Source organism: Ovis canadensis, chromosome 2 (assembly GCF_042477335.2).
Source record: "Ovis canadensis isolate MfBH-ARS-UI-01 breed Bighorn chromosome 2, ARS-UI_OviCan_v2, whole genome shotgun sequence".
Classification (NCBI taxonomy): domain Eukaryota; kingdom Metazoa; phylum Chordata; class Mammalia; order Artiodactyla; family Bovidae; genus Ovis; species Ovis canadensis.
The window spans coordinates 11,230,473-11,257,516 of NC_091246.1; the positions used below are offsets into that span (position 1 = coordinate 11,230,473).

The window sequence follows — 27,044 nt, forward strand, 5'->3', positions numbered from 1 at the left end:
GCTGGCTGGGCAGTAAAGAGGAACTGACTGCAAAGAGACAGACAATTTTGGAGGGAGTTATAGAAATGTCCTCAAACTGGATTATAAGTGATGTTGTACAACCCTATAAATTTACTAAAAATCATATACACTTACAGTGAGTGGATTTTATGGTATGTAAGTTACACTTTAACAAAACTGTTTTGAAAAATACTGCTGCTGCTGCTAAGTCGCATCAGTCATGTCCAACTCTGTGCGACCCCATAGACGGCAGCCCACAAGGCTCCCCTATCCGTGGGATTCTCCTGGCAAGAACACTGGAGTGGGTTGCCATTTCCTTCTCCAGTGCGTGAAAGTGAAGTCGCTCAGTCGTGTCTGACCCTCAGCGACCCCATGGACTACAGCCTACCAGGCTCCTCCATCCATGGGATTTTCCAGGCAAGAGTACTGGAGTGGGCTGCCATTGCCTTCTCCAGAAAAATACTGGTAGTAAGCACAATTTTATATGTATGAGTGTGTGTGTGTGTGTATGCGTGTGTGTGTGTGTGTGTGTGTGTGTGTGTATTTCTCCTCCCAAAATACTAATCAGGTAAATCTTGTACAATTTATTTTCTTTCTGTTATAATGTTTTGGAGAAGGTAATGGCACCCCACTCCAGTACTTTTGCCTGGAAAATCCCACGGACGGAGGAGCCTGGTAGGCTGCAGTCCATGGGGTCGCCAGGAGTCAGACACGACTGAGCGACTTCACTTTCACTTTTCACTTTCATACATTGGAGAAGGAAATGGCAGCCCACTCCAGTGTTCTTGCTTGGAGAATCCCAGGGACGGGGGAGCCTGGTGGGCTGCCGTCTATGGGGTTGCACAGAGTCGGACACGACTGAAGTGACTTAGCAGCAGTAGCAGCAGTATAATGTTTTACCATACAGTGGCCTCTACTGGCCAAAAGGAGAGATTTTTGATATTAATAACACATTCACTATATAGATTAGGTCACAGACATGGCTATGGTTTCTTAAAGGAGAATGCTTAGGATATGAGAACTAAATTGCACCAGTTCAAAGGAGAGTAGATGGGATAAAGAGTAAGAATGAAAAGACATAAGAAACAGAAACGAAGCTTACTGTTCCCAATCTGAACTGCTACTATAAATCTTGTAAGAAAAAACAAAAAATATATGTATATATAAATTACTCATTTAGCTGAATGACCTCCCCCAGTCAATCCAGGGGCACATTCACAGAAAAACATAAATGTAAAGTTCATTGTTACAAGTTTATTCTACATAAATAAAATGTAAATTAAAGAGGTCACTGGATTCTTTCTCCTCCGAAGGGCAAAATACCATGATTTAGAAGAGCAAGAGCTTGGGAGTTAGCTTGGATTCTAATCCTAACTCCAACATTGACTCACCTACCAAGTGACTCTGTATTTATTATTTAATTCATCAATAACTCAGCCTTTCTTTTTATAAAATGGAGAAAATCTTGTATCTCAAGCCATTATTGGGAACATTGCTTAACTCAACAGTAATCATATACATGTGAACTATAACTAGTTGTGAAATGACAATAATATTTTTTTAATTTTTAAAGATTTTTAAGTTCAAAATATATTTATAAGGTTCAAAATCTCCAAACATTTATTGAGCATCCAAAGCACTGTGTTTAAGCCCTATAGGGAAACAGATTTTGAAATACTAAACAAACACTAAAGAAACCATTAAAAATGATTACAAAGATAACTCTTTGTTAACATTAAAAGATGTTATAATGTAATAAGTGAAAAAGGTTACCAAACAATGCTATAATCATGTTTTTATAAGCACACATACATATTTATATACATTCAAAATATATATATAGGCTTCCCTGGTGGCTCAGAGGTTAAAGCATCTGCCTCTAATGCAGGAGACCTGGGTTCGATCCCTGGGTCGGGAAGATCCCCTGGAGAAGGAAACGGCAACCCACTCCAGGATTCTTGCCTGGAGAATCCCATGGCAATCCCAAGGAGGAGCCTGGTGTGCTACATACAGTCCATGGGGTTGCAAAGAGTCGGACACGACTGAGCAACTTAACTTCTAACTTCTAATATATATATATATATTATATTTATAACATATCTACTATATAGATTAGGTCACAGATGTGGCTATGGTTTCTCAAAGGAGAATGCGTTTAAACCAAACATATTTTGCTTAAACTTTAAACTAAAAATCAACTGATGGTCATTCTTCAGTAGTACAAAAAAAATATTTTTATTTACTTTCCTTATTCCTAAGCATATTTTCTAATTTTTGAACCACGAATATTTAGCATTACTGTTTAAAAAATGGAGGGCGGGGAGCAGATGTTGAAGAAACCTCAATCATCAGTAACATCATACACATCAAACACAAACTGGCTCTGATAGTATGTAGTCCATGAGCATCCCGGGCTAGAAATGGAAAACGAGACTTACACAGCACAGAGCACATTCTGACTGATCTTCAATTTATGAAGGTTAAAAGAGAACAAAGAATAACATTCATAACTTAAATGAATCTTTAGGATCTTGAGGTTAAAATATTATACTTTTGTTTAAAGTGCTACTATTTCAGTATTTGAGCTGGTGGCTCAGATGGTAAAGAGTCTGCCTGAAATACAGGAGACCCATGTTCAATCCCTGGGTCTTCCTAGGTTCAAACCCAGGAAGATCCCCTGGAGAAATGGCAACCCACTCCAGTATTCTTGCCTGGAAAATCCCATGGATGGAGGAGCCTGGCAGGCTACGTACCATGGGGTTGCAAAGAGTAAGACACAACTGGGCAACTTCACTCTATAAGTACATGTGTTAATTAACTACCCATCTGGAGTTGTGTTGCAGAGTAGAAAACAGAAAAGATTACCCTAACATTTTTCTAGTACAATTAAAGATACATAGGCAGAATAGAAAATGATGTACAAGCTTCTCTTGGTTATGGATTCCTCAGAAACAGGGTCACTGGGCCATGGGATATGGCTACATTTTCCTATTACAGTAGCTGGCAAGATTGAAGCATGATCTTACTCTCTATAGATGAGCTGCAGCTAAGTTCAGCACCTCCAGTTTCCAAGCTGTTATTGGAAATGGTATCTTAGTCCAACTGGCAGAAATGAAGTCTACCTAGGAGTTCTTCTGATTTATCTCTCGGTTCCCAATACTGTCTTATTAGCTTTTCAGTCATGCAAAAAGAGTATTTTGACATCTGTGCCCCGTTGTTGGATTAAGTTGAAGGGTCAGTAGAGGTAACGGTAAGAATCACCTTTCCAAAACTATGTACTCTTCAATAAATAGTCACTAAGACTGCACTGCTACAACATGTTTGAGTCTTGATTATTTGAAAACGGATAAAGCAAAATGTAAAGCAGAATATTAAAAAGCAGAGACATTACTTTATTGACAAAGGTCCGTATAGTCAAAGCTATGGTCCTTCCAGTAGTCATGTATGGATGTGAGAGTTGGATTATAAAGAAAGCTGATCACCAAAGAATCGATGCTTTTGAACTGTGGTGTTGGAGAAGACTCTCAAGAGAGAGTCCCTTGGACTACAAAGAGATCAAACCAGTCAATCATAAAGGAAAGCAATGCTGAATATTCTTTGGAAGGACTGATGCTGAAGCTGAAACTCCAATACTTTAGCCACCTGATGTGAAGAACTGACTCATTAGAAAAGACCTTGATGCTGGGAAAGATTGAAGGCAGGAGGAGAAGGGGACAACAGAGGATAAGATGGTTGGATGGCATCACCGACGTGATGGACATGAGTTTGAGCAAGCTCCGGGAGCTGGCAATGGACAGGGAAGCCTGGCATGCTGCAGTCCATGGGGTCGAAAGAGTTGGGACATGACTGAGTGACTGAACTGAAAGCAAAATGTTGGAACAAAATTTTTCTTGAGCAGTCAACGAGCAAAATTTAAAAACTCACCTGAAAACATTTTTACAAAATCATCAGTAGACATACTCATTACCACATCTGCCTGATCAGAAGGCTCTCCATATCCAACATTACCACCCTTGCTTTTAAGATCAAGAAACCATGTTCCACCATCTTCACCTGCACAGAAAACAAAGATAGAAATAAATGTCAATGAAGCTCTGTTCTTCTTAATAACTGTACAGTTAGAATAATCATACATAATGCTGTTACCCAGGCTGAAATTCCCAGGCCTCTATAAAACTCAATATTTAAGAACTTATTATGTGCCAGGCACTAGGCTAGGCTCTGAAGACTCTGCAATAACATGGTTCCTACAAAAGACAAAATGGAGGGCAATGTGGAGTCAGGAAAGTCCAGCCAAAGCAGAGATTTAAAAGGTAGGTAAGAATTTGCTAGAGGAGGAACTGGAAAAGTACAGAAGATAGAAAGACAGTGGATGGTGGCCTCAGATGAACTCATAAGGCAGTCCCTGTCTTTATTCTACGGGATATGCCATGGAAGGAGAATGGCATTAGGTTTGCACTTTACATAGATCACCCTAACAGCAGTGTAGAGAATACTATGTTGGAGAGGGATAAAGAGGATGCAGAGGGACTTCCCCGATGGTCCAGTGGTAAAGAATCTGCCTGCCAAGGCAGGGGACACCGGTTCAATCCCTGGTCTGGGAAGATTCCACGTGCTGCAGGGCAACTAAGCCCATGAGCCGCTACTACTGAAGCCTGCCTGCGCTAGAGCCCGTGCTCCACAACCAGAGAAGCCACCGCAGCCAGGAGGCCACGCACCGTAACTAGAGGAGAGCCCCCACTCGGCACAACTGGAGAAAGGCCGTGTGCGACAGCGAAGACCCAGTGCAGTCATACGTGAATAAACAGAGGATGCAGGGGCCAATTTAGGAAGGGACTGGGGTTGTTCAGGAGCCTGAGGATCTATGCCTGGGCCAGGATCACAGCAGGGAACATGGGTAAAAGTTGGCATACGTGAGTGAGAACTTACTAAAGCAGGACCACAGAATTAGGTGACGGATTGCACATGAAGAGGGAAAGGTAGGGAGGGTGCAGAAGAATGATTTACTTTGCTAGATTTTGGCTTGGGAAGCTGGATAAATAATGGTGGGGTTTTGTTTTGTTTTGTTTTCTGAGAGAGGACTATTGAAGAGTAGATTTAACAAGTAGTACCAAAGGCGGGTATTGGGAATGATGAATTATTACGAACATTTTCAGACTGAGGCATCTTTGTGATAGCTGGGTGAAAATGTCACATGAAGTCTGACCACGCTGGAGAGATACATAAGGAACCAGCTCTGATGGTCACTGAAGCCATGTGAGTGCTTGGGGTTTTCCTAGACAAAGTCTGTAGAATACAGAGTTCCAAGACAGTGACCTGAAGAACATCAACATTTAAGAAAAGGATGGAGAAGCATCTAGCACAGGAGACTGACAAGGCATGATGACAGACAGAGAAGAAAAGCAAACGGACATTTCCAGAAGGAAAGTGTGGTCAACAGTATCCAATGCTGCAGAGTGGTGACAAGGCAAGAATGGCAAATGCCCACTGGTGACACAGAAGTCACTGAGGACTCTGGTGAGAGCAAATTCAGTGGGATGGAGGAAAATGACACCAGAGCAGAGAGAACTGTACGTGAAAATAAGTTTGGCTCTGAAAGGGAGAAGAAAGATGGGAGTGGGCAGTGTGATTGGAAGGGTTATTACTGCTATATATTTTTTTAAAGATAGAATAGACTTTGGGAATGTTAAAAAGCCACTGGGAAGGAGGCTTCAGGACAAATAGGTGGAAGAGACAGCACATATTCCTGAAGGAGGCCAGAGAAAATGGGATCTAGAATTTTGCTACTCCAACTGTGATCCATGAACTGCAATACTGTCATCACGTCAGAAATGCAGACTTCAGACCCTACCTCATACCTACTGAATCAGATTCTGCATTTTAGCATGCCCTGTGGGAAGATCAGTATGGATCTTAAAGCTTAAGATGCACACATCTGGAGCTGAGCTCAGACCTCCTGGGAGGGGAAGATGAGAGGTTTATCGGTTTGGTATCAGATGGCAGGAAGCTAAATAAATTCCTATCTGTTGGCTTCCCTTATCTCTGTGAAAGAGGAGGTGGGATTATCTGCAGAAATGTGCAGGAAAGTGGTAAAGGGAGAGAAAGGAGATTTGAAGAGCACCGGAAGGTTTAAAATAGTCACTGAGGCAAGAAGCTGACTACGGAAACAATGAATTCTGATGTGCTGCTTAGACCCCAGGTGGAGAGGGCCAATGATGGATTTTTATTGGTACAGATCCACTGGTGCTGTGACTCCCCTCCCCACATTTTCCCAGCAAGACTTGGCAGCCTGGACTCAAGCGCAGAGCAGGTAGACAGTCTGATCATCCAGGACTAGGATTTTGACAGTCGGTGACACAAACAGCAGGTGAGGAAGTTTAGGATATAGGCAAGACAGTGACTGAAGCAATGGACTATGGGTTCTAGGGAAAGGAAGTAAAAACAAGAAGATGCAGATGGATTAAGATAAAGTAGAAGTGATAAAGGATAAAAGAATTGGTAATGTCAAAGTTTGTGTGCAATGGGACTGTGGTAGCTAATTCTTAAAACTATCATTAACATGTATTAAAACTGTACTGAGAAGAAAAATATTGAGAGATTTTAAAAGCTGACTACATTCAGACTGATCAGAATAATCTCAATGATTAAAAAACAGCAAGAGAGTTCCCTGGCAGTCCAGTGGTTAGGACTCAGTGCTTATCACTGCTGTGGGCTCAGGTTAAGTCCTTTGTCAGGAAAGTAAAATCCCACAAGCCATATGTGGTGCAGCCAAAAAGAGAAAAAAAAAAAAAGGCAAGGTGCCCATGGTTAATAAATTACTATATTATACTACCTGTCTTCTAAATAAGATTTTCTCTCAATATCATACACCAAGACGTTAACACTGGAAGTATCCATAAGGAAATTTTATTTTACATATATCCATATGTACTGATATTAACTTAAAAATACAAATCAGAAGAACTACAAAAACACGTAGCAAACAAGTGTATCACTTATATGTGGAACTACCAGTTTAAAACAAGTAGATATAATTATAGGTTGACATATAGGAACCCCAACATAACCACAAATCCAAAGCTTTGATGTTGGTGGTTTAGTTGCTAAGTCATGTCCGATTCTTGCAATCCCATGGACTGTGCCTGCCAGGCTCCTCTGCCCATGGGATTCTCCAGGCAAAAATACTGGAGAGGGTTGCCATTTCTTTCTCTGGGGGATCTTCCCAACCCAGAAATCGAACCCGGGTCTCCTGCATTGCAGGCAGATGATTTACCAACTGAGCTTTGATAGACACACAAAACCCAAAAAGAAAACACAAAAATACAAATCAGTAGTTATCTGCTCTTCTTAAACGTCTACATTCTAGGGTAAAGGTTCTGGATATAGCCATCTATCCAGGTGATTACTAGTAGAAGCTGATATACTTTTATAGAAAACACCCTACTTTTTTTCAATAAAAGCTACAGATTACCAGAAGTAACCCTTACCTGAGAGTTCAAACTGATAGATGGCTTGAGTGGCTTTAACAACGTCATCACTGAGTGAGTCCTTAACAATTCTGAATGTTTCTTCCACAGCTCCAGAACGTGGTTTTGGTGGTGGCTGCGTCTTCTCTTCTTTCAATTCTGGAACAGCACCTATAAAATGTTACTGATGTAAGTGTTTTAAGGCCCAGGCAATGTAAGGTCCCACACAAAATTAACTAATTAGCAGAACAGACTTGCTACCATTTGACCAGAATGACCTTAAATATGTTCAGTGTCGTCTTAAAAGCACAAATCAAACAAATGGAATAACAACCAAACACATCAATTATATTGCAAATGTAAATGGTTTATACTCTTCAAGTAAAAAGCTCTCAAGATTAGGTTAAAAAAATTCCAAACAATACAGTGTTTATAGTAAATAGATCTAAACAAACTACTGGAGTTTTAGTGGTAACAATCACTCCTTTATCATCGCCTCTGAGTGCTAAAACCAAATGAGCAAAGAACACCGTGGAGTCAGAAAGATGGAGATCAGAATATCACTATATAAATTAGTGGAACTGAACTGGAAACTGCAGCTTGAATCAACAGCCAAGTGAACTCCTCAACAATTTTACCTCTAAATTAAACGTATTCACCTAGTCTCTTCAGCACTGGGTTGGGAAGATCCCCTGGAGAAGGGAAAGGCTACCCACTCCAGTACTCTGGCCTGGAGAATTCCATGGACTGTATAGTCCATGGGGTAGCAAAGAGTTAGACATGACTGATCAACATTCACTTTCACTTCATCCCTGGATTGAACCTGCCTCCTCCTTTCAGGGAATGGAAATGCCTCTTTAAGTAAAAATCATGTAAAGACTGAGAATAGCCTACTCTGAAAGAAAGAAGGCTCAAAATGTCTTAAGTCACACAAACTCATTACTTTTCCCAATTTCAATCCAATTGGTCCCTCCCACTTAATGCAGAGAGAGATCAAACCACATATAAGTTTCATGAAGGCCCCACTGCCTAGAAACCGAGGCCATGGGAATTTAGGTTGCAACATTTTGTATTCACTTTAACCACTGGCCATGACCATTCAGCATATGATGGACCAGGGGAGAAGATCTGCAGGGCACAGGACTGTTCGGATCCCATAGTATGAAGCTGTCCCTCAATACGAACACATCTTTATTTATCGTCTTGGAATCATTTGTGGGCAGTTTGGCTGCACCCAGAAACAGGTGACAGTAATTTGTTATTTAACTCAAAGGACAATCTGTACTTTAGGCTGAAGATCAGTTCTCCATCTATTTCCCAACTCAAATTATACCCAGTCATATTGCCCAATCGGAGAAGGCAATGGCAACCCACTCCAGTACTCTTGCCTGGAAAATCCCATGGATGGAGGAGCCTGGTAGGCTGCAGTCCATGGGGTCGCAAAGAGTCGGACACAACTTCACTTTCACTTTTCACTTTCATGCACTGGAGAAGGAAATGGCAACCCACTCAAGAGTTCTTGCCTGGAGAATCCCAGGGACAGGGGAACCTGGTGGGCTGCCGACTATGGGGTTGCACAGAGTCGGACACAACTGAAGTGACACAGCAGCAGCAGCAGCAGCATATTGCCCAATATAACTCACCAAAGGCTATTAAATAAAATCTAATCAGCAGAACAAAGATCTACCTAGGACAATATAATCAATTAAAAGTATCTTAAATTTGTTGAATACAAATTACCTTCCATTATGCTTCCACAGACAAATTAAAAAAACAGTAAAAGCCTTCTCCTTTTCTAAAGTCCAGCAGATATTAAAAGTGAAATACTTGAGATCCAATGACTATAGAATTATTATTTAGAAGCCCATTTAAAAATTCAGATATATATTTCAATATTTAATGCTGACAGTGCAGTGAGGAAGATACTCACATACACCCAGTATTTATAATTCTGGAAGGAAACTTGGTAATATGTGTCAGGAACCCTCCCATTGCCTGATCATCCACTTTTAGTGATCTACTAAAAGAAAATGCTGTAACATTTATACAATGGTCTGGGGCAACGGCCTAGAGTGCCAGGCTGCGACGGCGCAGGAACGGCCGAGAGGAGCTACCCCACGTCCGAGGTCAGTGGCGGCCTGGAGGAGACACCCGGCTCCGAGGTCAGGGGTGGCGGCCGGGAGGAGCTCCCCCGCGTCTGAGGCCAGTGGCTGTGACCCTGAGGAGTCACCCACGCCCAAGGCCAGGGCCAGCGCCCAGGAGGAGCAACCCGAGGAGTGGTGGCTGCAAAGGCACAGGAGGGCCTAGAGGAGCCATCCCACGCTGAAGGTCAGGAAAGGCAGCGGTAAGGAGATACACCTCGTCCAAGGCAAGGAGCAGTGGCTGTGCGTTGCTGGAGCAGCCATGAAGAGATACCCCACGCCCAAGGTAAGAGAAACCCAAGTAAGATGGTAGGTGTTGCAAGAGGGCACCAGAGGGCAGACACACTGAAACCACACTCACAGAAATCTAGTCAATCTAATCACACTAGGACCACAGCCTTGTCTAACTCAATGAAACCAAGCCATGCCGGCGGGCCAACACAAAACGGGCGGGTCATGGTGGAGAGGTCTGACAGAATGTGGTTCACTGGAGAAGGGAATGGCAAACCACTTCGGTATTCTTGCCTTGAGAACCCCATGAACAATAGGAAAAGGCAAAATGATAGGATACCAAAAGAGAAACTCCCCAGGTCAGTAGGTGCCCAATATGCTACTGGAGATCAGTGCAGAAATAACTCCAGAAAGAATGAAGGGATGGAGCCAAAGCAAAAACAACACTCAGCTGTGGATGTGACTGGTGATAGAAGCAAGGTCTGACGCTGTAAAGAGCAATATTGCATAGGAACCTGGAATGTCAGGTCCATGAATCAAGGCAAATTGGAAGTGGTCAAACAAGAGATGGCAAGAGTGAATGTCGACATTCTAGGAATCAGCAAACTAAAATGGACTGGAATGGGTGAATTTAACTCAGATGACCATTATATCTACTACTGCGGGCAGGAATCCCTCAGAAGAAATGGAGTAGCCATCATGGTCAACAAAAGACTCCGAAATGCAGTACTTGGATGCAATCTCAAAAACGACAGAATGATCTCTGTTTGTCTCCAAGGAAACCATTCACTATCACAGTTATCCAAGACTATGCCCCACCCAGTAACACTGAAGAAGCTGAAGTTGAATGGTTTTATGAAGACCTACAAGACCTTTCAGAGCTAACACCCAAAAAAGATGTCCTTTTCATTATAGGGGACTGGAATGCAAAAGTAGGAAGTCAAGAAACACCTGGAGTAATAGGCAAATTTGGCCTTGGAATGAGGAATGAAGCAGGGCAAAGACTAATAGAGTTTTGCCAAGAAAATGCACTGGTCATAGCAAACACCCTCTTCCAACAACACAAGAGAAGACTCTACACATGGACATCACCAGATGGTCAACACTAAAATCAGATTGATTATATTCTCTGAAGCCAAAGATGGAGAAGCTCTATAAAGTCAACAAAAACAAGACCAGGAGCTGACTGTGACTCAGATCATGAACTCCTTATTGCCAAATTCAGACTTAAATTGAAGAAAGTAGGGAAAACCGCTAGACCATTCAGGTATGACTTAAATCAAATCCCTTATGATTATACAGTGGAAGTGAGAAATAGATTTAAGGGCCTAGATCTGATAGATAGAGTGCCTGATGAACTATGGAATGAGGTTCGTGACATTGTACAGGAGACAGGGATCAAGACCATCCCCACAGAAAAGAAATGCAAAAAAGCAAAATGGCTGTCTGGGGATGCCTTACAGAGATAGCTGTGAAAAGAAGAGAGGCGAAAAGCAAAGGAGAAAAGGAAAGATACAAGCATCTGAATGCAGAGTTCCAAAGAATAGCAAGAAGAGATAAGAAAGCCTTCTTCGGTGATCAATGCAAAGAAATAGAGGAAAAGAACAGAATGGGAAAGACTAGAGATCTCTTCAAGAAAATGAGAGATACCAAGGGAAAATTTCATGCAAAAATGGGCTCGATAAAGGACAGAAATGGTAGGAACCTAACAGAAGCAGAAGATATTAAGAAGAGGTGGTAAGAATACATGGAAGAACTGTACAAAAAAGATCTTCACGACCCAGATAATCATGATGATGTGATCACTCATCTAGAGCCAGACATCTTGGAATGTGAAGTCAAGTGGGCCTTAGAAAGCATCACTATGAACAAAGCTAGTGGAGGTGATGGAATTCCAGTTGAGCTCTTTCAAATCCTGAAAGATGATGCTGTGAAAGTGCTGCACTCAATATGCCAGCAAATTTGGAAAACTCAGCAGTGGCCACAGGACTAGAAAAGGTCAGTTTTCATTCCAATTCCAAAGAAAGGCAATGCCAAAGAATGCTCAAACTACTGCACAATTGCACTCATCACATGCTAGTAAAGTAATGCTCAAAATTCTCCAAGCCAGGCTTCAGCAATATGTGAACCATGAACTTCCAGATGTTCAAGCTGGATTTAGAAAAGGCAGAGGAACCAGAGATCAAATTGCCAACATCTGCTGGATCATGGAAAAAGCAAGAGAGTTCCAGAAAAACATCTATTTCTGCTTTCTTGACTATGCCAAAGCCTTTGACTGTGTGGATCACAATCAACTGTGGAAAATTCTGAGAGATGGGAATACCAGACCACCTGACCTGCCTCTTGAGAAATCTGTATGCAGGTCAGGAAGCAACAGTTAGAACTGGACATGGAAAAACAGACTGGTTCCAAATAGGAAAAGGAGTACGTCAAGGCTGTGTATTGTCACCCTGCTTATTTAACTTATATGCAGAGTACATCATGAGAAATACTGGACTGGAAGAAATACAAGCTGGAATCAAGATTGCTGGGAGAAATATCAATAACCTCAGATATGCAGATGACACCACCCTTATGGAAGAATGTGAAGAGGAGCTAAAAAGCCTCTTGATGAAAGTGAAAGAGGAGAGCGAAAAAGTTGGCTTAAAGCTCAACATTCAGAAAATGAAGATCATGGCATCCAGTCCCATCACTTCATGGGAAATAGAAGGGGAAACAGTGGAAACAGTGTCAGACTTTATTTTGGGGGGCTCCAAAATCACTGCAGATGGTGACTGCAGCCATGAAATTAAAAGATGCTTACTCCTTGGAAGAAAAGTTATGACCAACCTAGATAGTATATTCAAAAGCAGAGACATTACTTTGCCAAGTAAGGTCCGTCTAGTCAAGGCTATGGTTTTTCCAGTGGTCATGTATGGATGTTAGAGTTGGACTGTGAAGAAGGCTGAGTGCCAAAGAATTGATGCTTTTGAACTGTGGTGTTGGAGAAGACTCCTGAGAGTCCCTTGGACTACAAGGAGATCCAACCAGTCCATTCTGAAGGAGCCAGCCCTGGGATTTCTTTGGAAGGAATGATGCTGAAGCTGAAGCTCCAGTACTTTGGCCACGTCATGCTAAGAGTTGACTCACTGGAAAAGACTCTGATGCTGGGAAAGATTGGGGGCAGGAGGAGAAGGGGATGACCGAGGATGAGATGGCTGAATGGCATCTTGGACTTGATGGACGTGAGTCTGAGTGAACTCCGGGAGATGGTGATGGACAGGGAGGCCTGGTATGCTGCAATTCATGGGGTCGCAAAGAGTCGGACACAGCTGAGCAACTGAACTGAACTGTATATTCACTCAACATTCACTCAATACTAAGTTGCCATTTCAAAAATTTGTTTTTGAAGACATGGATAATAGGATATAATATTAATTAAAATGAAGCATATACAATTAAATACAATATGATCCAATCAGGTGAAATATATATTTGTGGATATGAATTTTAAGTTACATTTTCAGAAAATTTAAGTGACTGGAAAGAAATAAATCAAGACAAAAACAGTATTTATATTTGGACTGCAGGTTACACATCGTTTTTAATTTTTCTTTATTCTTTCTATACTAAGCTTTTATATATAAATTAATTTTTAAGACATCAAAATTGATTAAAGTACTTACAAAATCTATTATATGTGGACAAAGTTATATTAAAGTGGTAAATGCACAGTCAAAATTATTTTATTATTTTTAAAGAAATAAAGTATTAGCCTAGCAAGCATAAAAAGAATGAAAATATGTAATCTCAAAAGGAAAACAGAAAAGAAAGAAATAAAGCAAGGAAATTTTAAATTAATTAATCAAATGGCTGCATTTTTGTGAATATATTAAAAATTACTTAACTACATACTTTAAAATGGTGAGTTTGGGGTATATGTAGATCATACCTTAAAGCTGTAATAGAAGTAATGAATCAGTAAAGAAAAAAGAAGAAGTATGAAAAATGAAACAAAATTTAAAACCTGGTTCTTAAGAGCAAAAAATAATAAAATACACTAAAATGAAAACTTTCTAGAAAACTAATCCAAAAAAAGGAGAGAAAAATAAACTCTAAAAAGGGATAAAATACACAAAAAACTTAACTTATAAATGAATACTACATGACAACACTTAAATAAATTTTAAAACTTTAAATGGCTGGTTCTGGATTTTTTTATTTTAGAAAAAATCATTAATTGACTGAGAAAGAAAAAATATTTTCTAAGAAACAACTTCAGAAAAGACTCAAATGACTTACTGAGACATTTCAAACCTTCAAGAAAAAGAACATGGAAAAAGAAAGTTACCCAATTGATGCCATATTCAAAACAGAACAAAAAATAATATATAGGAAACAATAACAAAAATTTAGACATTAACCTAAACTGATAAAAAATCTTAACCAACATCTAACATCTTTCTTATGGATAAAATCTAAAGATTTTCTCAATAAAATTAAGAATAAAAGAAGAATACCTAAAACAAATAATTTCAATAAATATTTCCAAATGCTTCTGGAAGTTTGAGTCAATATATTAAGATACATGCCAGAAATAATCCTGTAAGATACTATTATATGCAGATAATAAGTTTGACCACTTAGGAAATTCAAGAAATTACTCAATGATAATTATACCAACTTATGTGTATAGACAATTTGCTATATAAAATTCACAACATGATACTCTTATCATATGTAACCTCATGATACTTGTATAAGGAAAGTAGAGATGAGAAAACTGTTTGAGAGAGCTGAAGTGACTTGTCCAAAGTCAGAGACAAAAGTGGCAGGGACAGGACTCATACCCAGATCTGTCTTACTCCAACGTCTATGCTTTCAGTAACTGTCTCGAGAAACTATTAGAAGTCTAAAACAAAACAAAAACTCATGAAGATGACCAGATATAAAGTCAATATAAAAAGTTAGTTTCTCCTTATTGTTTATAACATATCTTGTTTCAGAAAGCACTTCAGTATGCTTAATAAAATAAACACAATTCATGATTAAAGTAAAAAGAAGTGAGTGAGGCTCTAAAAATGGTGACTGAAATACCCACCCAAGGTTACACAGCAGTAAGTGGCACAGCAGGAATTCCAGCCCAGGTGGTCTCACTGGGTAATATTCCTCCCCACTGTGTTCTATGTCTAGGTAATTTTTATATAGCCAACATACAGGCTGAGCACAGCACTACGGCATACACTCAGCAGAACTGCACCCAGCAGAGGCTGCTAAAACTGCAGGAGGCAAAGACAGGCTTGCTTCATGTTTCTGGAGGCAGGAAACATATAGGGATGCATTTGGTTTTAGAAGGCACATCAGACAGAACTAAGTTTACCATACAATAACTGTTGGAACACCTCTCTTACTAATAGGTGACTAATTTGGGTGACTTGTCCATTAATCAAGATATATCATCTGTATCATCTGAGGTGCCAAGGAGATGGCAATGAAAACGTCAGTGTAGTCTTGAAAGACACTTGCCAAGGGATAAACTGCACCATTTATCACCTAGACTATGATGACTGCACAAGAGAATAAAACTATAGGAGACAAACAAACCAGTAGTATATGTCAAAGGGACAGGCAGTAGACAACAAATATGGAAACTTTGGGGAAGGAAATGAAATCAAGTTCTCCTAAAATGAGTTTAGTAAGTCTATGATTAACCTCTACATCCAAAACTTCATTCCTTTGCTTGTTTCCTCTGATCTCAATTCTGTGCTAACTGAATACCAATTAACTAGAGTCAACTAAAATTCCTGTTGTTGGTAACATCACTGATGTATTAAAAATGCTGCTGATAATGATAATGTGTTACCATTAACACACGAGATGAGCTAACAGGCCTCTGAGCCATGGACCACCTGGCCAGAGAATCCTAAACCAGAGACATCCTGACTCCCGAAACTACAACCTAGAAATGTCACAGAGGACTTCCCTAGTAGTCCAGTGGTTGAGAGTCCACCTACCAATTCAGAGGACACAGGTTTGATCCCTCGTCTGGGAAGATCCCACATGCCAGGGGCAACTAAGCCAGTGTGCCACAGTTCGACTTTCTAGAGCCCATACGCTGCCACAAGAGAAGTCACTGGAATGGGAAGTCCATGCACTGCCATGAAGAGTAGCCCCATTCACCGCAGTTACAGAAAACCCAAGAGCAGCAATGAAGACCCAGTGCAGCCAGAGATATTAACCAATTTAATAAAAAGATTAAGCTGGAAATAAGGTTTGGGACTAAAATGCATTGCAGTAAGGTTCTATAGGTTTGCTAAAGGTACAGAAGAAACGTTTTCAACTTTCTAACCGCCATCTAAAAAAAGTCACTTAGATTCACAGAGTCTATAATATAAAAATAAGGTGAGGGTCCAGAGGAAGCACTGCTATTCTTGTTAATAAACTATGAGAGAAATTCTAATGGATTTTCACTGAAGAGTGTTTTTTTCTGACACCTTTCAGTAAGTTAGTGGCATAATGCCAGAACACAAAGATTAAAATGTAAACTCTGGACCAATTTAAGGGAGCTGTTGTTTCTAAATTACAAAATGAAACAAAGAAACCCAAACCTCCTTTGAAGTTAATTACATAGCACAAACTCTGTGAATGGTGTCAGATGTACATAACATGACACATTTTTCCTCAAAATAAAATATCAACACAAAACACCTAAAAATGGTGCCAAGGAAAAGAAATAAAACCATTAAAAAGGTGCATTTTAAAGATAATTTTTTTTCCCCAAATGAAAAGAATATACTGAAAACTTCTCACCAGTAGAAGGAAAAAAAAACAAAACACCTCCTTTGCTAGAATTAACTATGACATTACTTATCTAGTTTAAATTACAAAAATAGGGAATTCCCTGGTGATCCAGTAGTTAGGACTTGGCACTAAGATCCCTTAAGCCGTACAGTGCGCTGCCCCCTACTTCCTGCCAAATACAAAATAGTTTAAAAGCAGAAATGTACAATTCTACATTTTGGAAGATATACATAAGTTGGTAACTTTATTTTCCCACAGAAAATCCAGTCTCCATCTTACCATATGAGTCTGCTTTCTTTGTAACTATAGCTGGCTGTTCATCCAAGAAGAAATCTGGTAACAAAGGATGGCCTGAAAAATTGATCCCCAAACAATCAGGTTAATGGAACAACTTCTGCATTCAGATTTGAACATCTGTTTAAGAAATATTATATGTTTTTATTATACTGATCATTCTGGAGCTGTGGAAAAGACTCCCAGGAGAAGTATCAAACTCCGACCTTCATTAAGCTACAATGCTTTTCCAATAACTTAGTTATCCTCCTCTCCTATGGAAAATTTCATCTTTAAAATCCAACCAAAGAGTGGTTAAGCCCTCAACTGCTCTCCCCAGAGCTTTCTACCCCTTCTCATCTACCCATGCAACCCTTATGTCCCACCTCCCTCCAAAACACTCTGGGCTCATTTCTTACCTGGTCCCCTTAAGACAAGAGGGTTCCTCATTAAGAACTTGTTTTCCATCTCTGTCAATGTGTGTCTGTCTTTCCCTCCCAGAAGATTAAAAAAACTGGAGGGCAGGGATGCACCAGTCCTTGTCGTATCGTAACACTTAATTGTAGTAGATAATCACATTGTTTCCAATACAATATGATAGAATTTTTAATTGAATTTAAAATTTTGTGTACAATGACACTATTTTTAAAACCTAAAGTGACAGTTTCACTATATGAGAATCCAGAAGACCTGGGTATGGTTCAGGTTCTGACACTTATTAGCTGACTGCTCTTAGGCAAAGGCTTAATCTCTTTGGAACCTCCTTCCACTACAAATATTAACTACTGAATACTCTGACTGAACCACAAGCCAGGCACTGGGCCAAGCACATGATATACATTTTTGCATTTAGTTCTTACAAAAATCCTGTGTAGAAGCTATCTTTCCTGTATTTTAACCGATAAAGAAAGTGAGGCTCAGAGGAAACAGGTGACCTGCCTAAGGCCACCCCACTAGTGAGCAGCTAAACAGAAGTGGGAACTGGGTTGTCTCCTCCAAACTCCACAATTCCTAATCACTGTACGATACTGCTTCCTTCACAGGACTGCTGTGAAAGTTAAATAGATACTATATATAAAAATGTTTTGTTAAACTCTATAGAGCTACTTCCAGAGAAGGCAATGGCACCCCACTCCAGTACTCTTGCCTGGAAAATCCCATGAACGGAGGAGCCCGGTAGGCTGCAGTCCATGGGGTCACAAAGAGTTGGACACGACTGAGCGACTTCACTTTCACTTTTCACTTTCATGCATTGGAAAAGGAAATGGCAACCCACTCCAGTGTTCTTGCCTGGAGAATCCCAGGGACGGGGAAGCCTGGTGGGCTGCCGTCTATGGGGTCGCACAGAGTCAGACACGACTGAAGCGACTTAGCAGTAGCAGCAGCATAGAGCTACTTCATTCTTTCAGACTGAAGAGACAGGGACGATACAAATAGAAACATGTGGTTTCTGTCACCAAGGAGCTCAACTTAATTACTAATATTTAAAATACACTTCTGCACAAATAAAATTTCCATTTGGGACTATGATTGTCTATTATACATTATATTTTATATGTAAAGTAAAAATGCATTATCATCACTATCATCCCCTGCAGTTACAACAGGAAGAATTATTTTTGAACAAGGGGTCTTCTGAGAACTCAAATCCCTGCCTTGTATGTAAGGCAGACCCTGTTCAGTTATCTTCACCATTCATCATGAAGCTACATTCAGACTGCACTTTAAGAGATAACATTTGGAAAGAGACAACAAAGTTTTTGTAAGAAACTTATCACTGAATCATCTGTACCAGGTGCTTGAACAAAATCTCTACTATGTTATTTTAAGACCAATTTCAGAAACCATTTTTCAGTTTTGGCTTCATGATTTAGAAAGGGTTAGAAGCTGATGGGACCTTTTCTGTATATCTGTTAAAAAGTCTTCGGGCTCACTTCTGTTTTCCCTTTCTCTTTTTTGAAAGTTGTGTTAGTCTGGGTCTTTCCCTTCCCCGGGAAGACAGTTTTTAAAAAGGGTATATCAATGTTATAATCATATAAACACGTACACAAAACAGATGTATGTCCATCGCAGACAACGTGGACAAACACATCACTACTTTTTAAAACGAAATGCATTACCTGGTGTAATGGCATAGACATCAAAATTTTTTATTCCTTCTTCTTTTAAGATATTTTCATCGATAATAAAGTTTCCCGTAAAACTTTTTGGCTTTTTGAAAATGCAATATGCAGCATCTGCAATGATGTCAACTTTTCTACACTGGCTTTCGATACCAGATCCTCCCAGCATATCCATAGCAGCGGTGTGGATGGCTGTAGAGAAAACAAACACACACATACCTAACTTTAAACAGAGTAACAGAACTATGTGAGGAACAAGCAAGACAATTTATCTCTTTATAACTCAGGTGATGAAAACACAGTCCAGAGAGCTTAAAGGATTTGCCCAATGTTTTACGGACATAACTAGGCAGACAACACGTGTGTCTCACTCTACACAACGCTTCCTTATATAGGACTCCTTCATGAGACTCACAGCAAAATTAGATTGCTGATTAAGAATGCTCAAAGAATTTGCATACCATTCTTGAGAGACAAGAAAGCCGGTGAGGAATACTAACAAGAGCACTGAACTGTAAATCAGGTCAGTGATATGTTTATGCCAACTACGCTGAGATTTTTGGCAGGCCACTTTAGCATCTTCTGGCTTCAGTTTCCTGTCTCTAAAATATGGAGTCCCTTTCCTAAGCTTATTTTCTGTTTTCCCTCCACTAGAATAAAGAAACATTGTCTTTCTTGTTCATCACTGTATCCCTAGTGCCTAAAACAATGACAAGTATACCATAAACATTTGATAAATACTGATTGGACTTGAGGGCCCTTTTACATCCAGATACTACTTTCATTTATGAAATACTAGAAAATAAAGATAAGGAAATAGAAAAAAAAAAAGTGGTTTTTTTTTTTTTTTTGACTGCACCTCACCTCACAGTTTTGTTTCCTGACCAGGGATGACGAATCCATGTCCCATCCAGGGGAAGCTCTGAGTCTTAACCACTGGACCACCAGGGAAGTCCCAAGGAAGAATTTTTAAATTATCTATAATTCTTCTCCCCAGAGAAAATTATTATTAATGTTTGCACATGATTTCCACTGTTTTAGGTGCATATGATTTTTAGTTAATTGATTAATTTTGGGTTGCACTGAGTCTTCATTGCTTTGAGCGGCTTTCTCTAGCGGCGAGTGGAGGCTACTCCTCCTTGCGGTGCCAGGGCTTCTCACTGCGGCGTCTTCTCTGGTTCTGGAGCACAGGTTCTAGGGCTCGCAGGCTCAGTAGCTGCGGCCCTCAGGCTTAGATGCTCTGAGGCACGTGGAATCTTCCTGGATCAGGGGTTGAACCTGTATCTCCTGCACTGGTAGGTGGATACTTATACACTGTGCCATCAGGGAAGTCCCATACATACAATTTTTAAATTATGTTTTTGTGAAGTAACCTGAAACTCTACCATTAATACTACATCATTAATTATGTGCTGTCAAAGTGGTGAATAGTAACGTATCTCAATTTACATTTAAAGCAACGAAAATCGATTTGTTTAAATGTATTTTAGGCTTCAGTTTTTAGTAATTTAGATAAACGCCTCTCCATTCTGTTAAACCACCATTTGAAATCATTACCTACTGAAATAACCTATGTAATTCAGCCCACAAGATGAAAAGTTTGTAGTTTTTAAGAGCCGTTGACTCTTTCTCATTCAACAAACAGTTATTGAATGTTATATAAAAAAGTCAGGCACTACTGGAGGTACTGGGGACAGATGAATGGACAAAGCAGACAAGGTCCCTACTTTTATGGCAATTACCTCCTAGCATGCTTCCCTCTTTCAAAGCGTACACGTGAACTTGGGCAATTTCTCAAGTGCACCGAATTAGAAGATACCTCTCCACATTGTAACTAAAATTCCTTTTCTAGGAATATATTTTTTAACTTTACCAATAGCTCAAGAGCTCTGGCCTCACTCCTGAAGTGGTACCTTATGAATAAAAAATAGCAGTTAACATTTATTAAGTGTCCCCTGTGCTGGGCATGCCGCTACATACTTTATAAATACTACCTGAATTAAGTCCACAAGGTATGTACCATTATTATCCTCACTTCACAGATGACAGTATTCAGGCACAGAGGGGCTAAGTAACTGTCCAAGGTTACAGGAGCTAGGATTCAAATAGCTGGCAGCTTGACCTCAGAGCCAGGCCCTTAGCCGCTATGTGATTAATGGGTCATACTTTGTTAATCAACATTTGTAGAGTTCAGTTATCATCGTACTCCTATAAACTGAAGAATTTTTCTATAAATATTTCAATACAGACAATGAGACCGTATGCATACATACACACTCCACTCTCACTGTATACTATATGAATGGTATGCAAAGTCTTAAAAATTATTAAGAATATGTCATGCAAGTATATACATATCGTGTACATGTGTGTGTGTGTATTTACACACACACGCAATATAAGAATAAGGGATGGTTTCCCAAACAACCTATCATTACTTTAACGACTTTTCTATGGAAGATACAAACAAGGCATGAATAAACCCCCTAAATCAGCAAGTGAGCCATGCAGTGACTCTCAGCAAAAGTTTTGCAATGTCAACAGGCCAACCCAACAGGTTATACAACTGACAATAAAAACAGATTAATAACAGGATGAATCAAAGCAAATTCCCCAATGATTTCCGGCAAAAAAAAAAATCAAGATTTATAATGAAAGCTGATATGCCTTGGATCACAAGAATCCTAAAAGCAACCCTGAAACTTAAGTCTTATTAAGCAATAACTGGAAAGTATGGCTCTCCTGATTACAGCTTGGTATATGAAAAAAATTTCTGTCTTCTAATCACAAGAAATAATTTAAGTTTTTCCTTTTTTTAAAAAATACTTTACTGAAGAGATGAATATATATTTTAACCACTTTCAATCATATGTATATATATTTTAACCAGTTTTTTGCTGGAGTGCATGCAAAGTCACTTCAGTTGTGTCTGACTCTTTGCAACCCTATGGACTGTAGCCTGCCAGGCTCCTTTGTCCATGGGATTCTCTAAGCAAGAATACTGGAGTGGGTTGCTATGCCCTTCTCCAGGGGATCTTCCTGACCCAGGGACTGAACCCTCATCTCTTACATCTCCTGCATTGGCAGGCAGGTTCTATACCACTAGCACCACCAGAGAAGCCCTTTTGATGGGGTAGGTGCATGTTATTGGTTTTCTTTCAGATTAACCTTTTAAAAAAAATTTATTTATTTTAATTGGAGGCTAATTACTTTACAATATTGTAGTGGTTTTTGCCATACATCGACATGAATCAGCCACAGGTGCACATGTGTTCCCCATCCAGAACCCCCCTCCCACCTCCCTCCCTCAGTGTCATCTCTAGGCACCAGCCCTGAGCATCCTGTATCATGCATCGAACCAGGACCGACAATCTGCTTCACATATGATAATATACACGTTTCAATGCTACCCTCTCAAATCATCCAACCCTTCTCCCACAGAGTACAAAAGACCGTTTTTTTACATCTGTGCCTCTCTTGCTGTCTCGCATACAGGGTTATCATTACCATCTTTCTAAATTCCATATATATGTGTTAGTATACTGTATTGGTGTTTTTCTTTCTGACTTACTTCACTCTGTATAATAGGCTCCAGTTTCATTCACCTCATTAGAACTGATTCAAATGTATTCTTTTTAATAGCTGAGTAATATTCCATTGTGTATATGCACCACAGCTTTCTTATCCATTCATCTGCTGATGGACATCTAGGTTGCTTCCATGTCCTGGCTATTATAAACAGTGCTGCGATGAACATTGGGGTACACGTGTCTCTTTCAATTCTGGTTTCCTTGGTGTGTATGCCCAGCAGTAGGATTGCTGGGTCATAAGGCAATTCTATTTCCAGTTTTTTAAGGAATTTCCAAACTGTTATCCATAGTGTACTAGCTGTACTAGTTTGCATTCCCATCAACAGTGTAAGAGGGTTCCCTTTTCTCCACACCCTCTCCAGCATTTATTGTTTGTAGACCCTTTGATAGCAGCCATTCTGACTGGCATGTGATGGTACCTCATTGTGGTCTTGATTTGCATTTCTCTGATAATAAGTGATATTGAGCATCTTTTCATGTATTTGTTAGCCATCTGTATGTCTTCTCTGGAGAAAAGTCTGTTTAGTCCTTTGGCCCATTTTTTGATTGGGTCATTTATTTTTCTGGAATTGAGCTGCAGGAGCTGCTTGTATATTTTTGAGATTGATTCTTTGTCAGTTGCTTTGTTTGCTAATATTTTCTCCCATTCTGAAGGCTCTTTTCACCTTGCTTATAGTTTCCTTCGTTGTGCAAAAGCTTTTAAGCTTCATTGGGTCCCATTTGTTTATTTTCAGGTTTATTTCAGATCAACCACTTTTAAGTGTACAGTTCTTTGGCATTAAGTACATTCACAATGCTGTGCCACTATCACTGCCATCCATTCCCAAAACTTTTCAAAATATCTTTAAAAAAAATTATCTCAATAAATTGGTTTATAATAGTATAGATGTTTCAGGTGTTTATATCTCGACTTCTGTACACACTACAGCATGATAGCCACCAAAAGCTTAGCTTCCATCCATTACCATACAGTTAATCCCCTTTACCTATTTCACCCTCCCCCTCCCCTTTCCCTCTGGTACCCGCTACTCTGTTCTCTGTATCTACACATACACATATATTCTTCTATGTGCTTACTGAACCAAAGATACCATTAATTATAAAGTGTAACCACCAAGGCAAAAAAAACCTGCCAATTAAACTATAATACATCAACTATATATGAGCAACCTGGTATCAAAGATGTAAATGTGAAAACATGGGCATCTCAGAATCAATGAAATATGGTATAAACTGCTTGACCTAGTTGATAAGTAGGTCCCTTGAAAATGGAAACTAGTTTTGGTTTTGGTTTCTAGTACCATAGAGGCCGGCTGCCACCTTGACCTCCCTGGTTAGCTGACTTTTCATGTCTGGACCACGCTATATGGTCCAGAAAGAAAAGATGTGTCTTTTAAATAGAGGCCTCAGAAACAGCGAGGAGCCTGAACACTCTCTCAAATCCATTTTCATTGCCTCCATCATAAATAATGCAAAATCTAGCTAGGTTTCCTGCCTCCTCTTTCCACAGTCTTACAAGTCAGCCTGTTCAGATGCCAAATTAAACTTCCTAAACCTCGTCAACAAACCACTGCTCCTCTTTGTCTTCTGCTGATTATTGCTCTCCTGCCTCTAAAATTCTAAAGTGACTCTCTACGGAATACAGGTTAAAATTCAAGCTCCTAAACTTGGCAACCAAAACCCTTGGACTTAGTCTGTCCATCTCACCCACAACTTCACACCCACCCAACATTCAGGCCTATCCAAACTATTCTCAGTTGCTCCAGTTCAGAGGGAAATAAAAAGTCCACACCCCATGATAGATACACCATAATGATTTCTTGCAGTTCCACCAAACACCCAGTATTTTCCCATACTTCAGACTCTATTGTTCCCTCTGCCAAGAATGCCTTGTTCAGTTCTCCTTGTTAATTCCAACATCCTCAGTCTCACTTCAATTGTTTCATTAAAAGACCTCCCTTTCTGACTTTTAATCTGAGCTACATGGTCCTCTTTCTATGTTTCAAAAGTATCCTGTATGTAATTCACCACGCCATGTGTCATAAGGAGCATGACTGTAAATTCAATTCACTATATTATACAAGTCTAGGACCCAAATGATACCAGCGGTTCCAAGATGTCAAGTAAACCTTCTATTAATAAAATGAACATCTCAACTAAAGCAAAGATCTAGGCAGTGAGCTGATTTTTCCTGCCAATCCTGATAATGTCCTTCATATTCCAAGTCATACAATATTCTTCCCCTTTCTTATATACACCTTTTATTTGGAATGTCTATTATGGACCTACATGGAAGCTCATCATACTGCATTCATTCATTCATCAAATATTAATACTTATTGAATGTCTGCAGTGATGATAATAAAATGGACAAAACAAATACTATATCTTTAAGAAGCTTTTCTAGCAAGAAAGACATTAAACAACTGTTGTTATTGTTATCAGTAATTTAACTTCAAATGCTGTAAGTGATGTGAAGGAGATGTACAGATACTAACTTTCTGACTCTATCAACTTTAAAAACAGCAGTGATTAAGGCAGGGAGAGGAGGCTGAGAAGGGATGAGAGAAGGAAAAGAAGCTAGAAAAAGGAGGCAAAGAAAAGTCCAAGTTTTAAACTGTTTTACTGTGATTCAGAATAAGTAACAGTTCTTATGAGCAAGACTAAAAACACATAATACCTACACATAAACATATGCATATTTCATTTATATATGATATTCATATATAAGTTTTAAAGTTTACCAAACAACACTATTACAATGTGCAATACTCTCTAATATTCTCTATTTCATTCAATTAAAAATAAAATGAAACAACAACAAAATTCTGGCTATCTACTTAATCAGTTTCACAATCCACCAAATTGATTTCATGCCTCACTAAATTGATTTCATGACTCACCAGTGAGTCTTGACATGTAGTTTGAAAATACCGTAGAAGCAGTTTTTTCATTCTCATCTTTTGCCTCATTGCAACAAATACCACACTCCAGAAAATCTTAAAAGAATTTTGTCTGCTAGAGTAACATAAGGGAAACAAAGAAGCAATAAATCATGGTTCTGATACCCTGGTAGATCAGGAAATAAAGGAATCTTGGTCAAACTGCAGATGGAATATTTTAAAAAACTGATTCCTCATAAAAAAGTTAAAAATAGAACTGCCACATGATCCAGCAATTTCACTTCTGGGTATTTACCCAAAGAAAATGAAAACACCAATTCAAAAATATATATGCATACCCATGTTCACTGCAGCATTACTTACAATAACCCAGATACGGAAGCAACCTAAAAGGCCATCAATGGATAAATAAGATGCGGTGATATATAATACATACACACACAATGGAACATTACTCAGCCATTAAAAAAATGAAATCTTGCTACCTGTGACAACATGGATGGATTTAGAGCATGTTATGCTAAATGAAATGTCAGACAGAGAAAGACAAATATCATATGGTTTCACTTATGTGTGGAATCTGAAAAACAAAATAAATGAACAGAACAAAATGGAAACAGACTCACAGAGGACAAACAGGTGGCTGCCAGAGGAGAGTGGGGTACAGGGCGGGCCAAGGCAGCTGAGAGCGATGAAGAGACACAGACCTCCAGTTACAAAATGAATGAACCACAGGAATACAGCCTGTAGCACGAGGAACACGGCCAATGTTAGTGGAGCGACTCTGCACGGGGACAGATGGTTACTGGACTTATCACAGTGATCCGTTCACCATGTATGCAAGTATCAAGTGACGAGGGAGTACCCCTGCAGCTACCAGAAATCAACCATGCTGTTGCTTTCTAGTCACTAGGTTGTGTCTGACTTTTCTGCCACCCCATGGACTGTGTAGCCCACCAGGCTCCTCTATCCATGGGATTTCCCAGACAAGAATACTGGAGTGGGTTGCCATTTCCTTCTCCAGGGGATTTTCCCAACCCAGGGATTGAACCCGCATCTCGTGCACTGGCAGGCGGACTTTTTACCACTGAACCACCAGCGAAGCCGTACATCAGCTATACTTCACATAAAAACCTTTTTTAAAAAAAAAAAATTCCTGGAGTTCTTATTAGAAAACAAAGATGGTGATTACAGAGCTGGGTGCAATGGCTAAATTTTCCTAACAGTTACATTAGCAACATATCCCAGGGCTCCATAAATTCTGCCCCACAGCCTCCTGTTCTCTCAGCTTCAGTACCATAGACCATTAGGCCTGGGGCTGAGGAAATCTCCTCACCTAGCACACAGCAGATGGGAAGGGAAAGAAACCCCTCCTCTGTTCCTAAGCTACAACTCTGGGTCATTCCACACTGCTATGCGTGGCAGTTCCATTCAAGAGTACATCTAGGGCTATTATAATTTGCCAAAATACTGAATTAAATGTTCTTTTGCAGACAGCTCTACCAACCGACTCATTTACGAGGTGAAAAGGCCAAAG

The 27,044-nt window shown here is 39.7% G+C and overlaps 1 protein-coding gene across 1 annotated transcript in view; it reads right to left on the reverse strand.

The window, feature by feature from the left end:
• HSDL2 (hydroxysteroid dehydrogenase like 2) overlaps nt 1–27,044 on the reverse strand; it is a 57,919-nt gene that overhangs the window by 3,356 nt on the left and 27,519 nt on the right. The window contains exons 7-10 of the mRNA XM_069575421.1: nt 19,012–19,206; nt 16,898–16,969; nt 7,488–7,637; nt 3,925–4,053 (exon numbers count right to left, since the gene is read on the reverse strand). Coding sequence (XP_069431522.1) covers nt 3,925–4,053; nt 7,488–7,637; nt 16,898–16,969; nt 19,012–19,206 — 546 coding nt within the window. The remainder of the gene's footprint in view (nt 1–3,924; nt 4,054–7,487; nt 7,638–16,897; nt 16,970–19,011; nt 19,207–27,044) is intronic.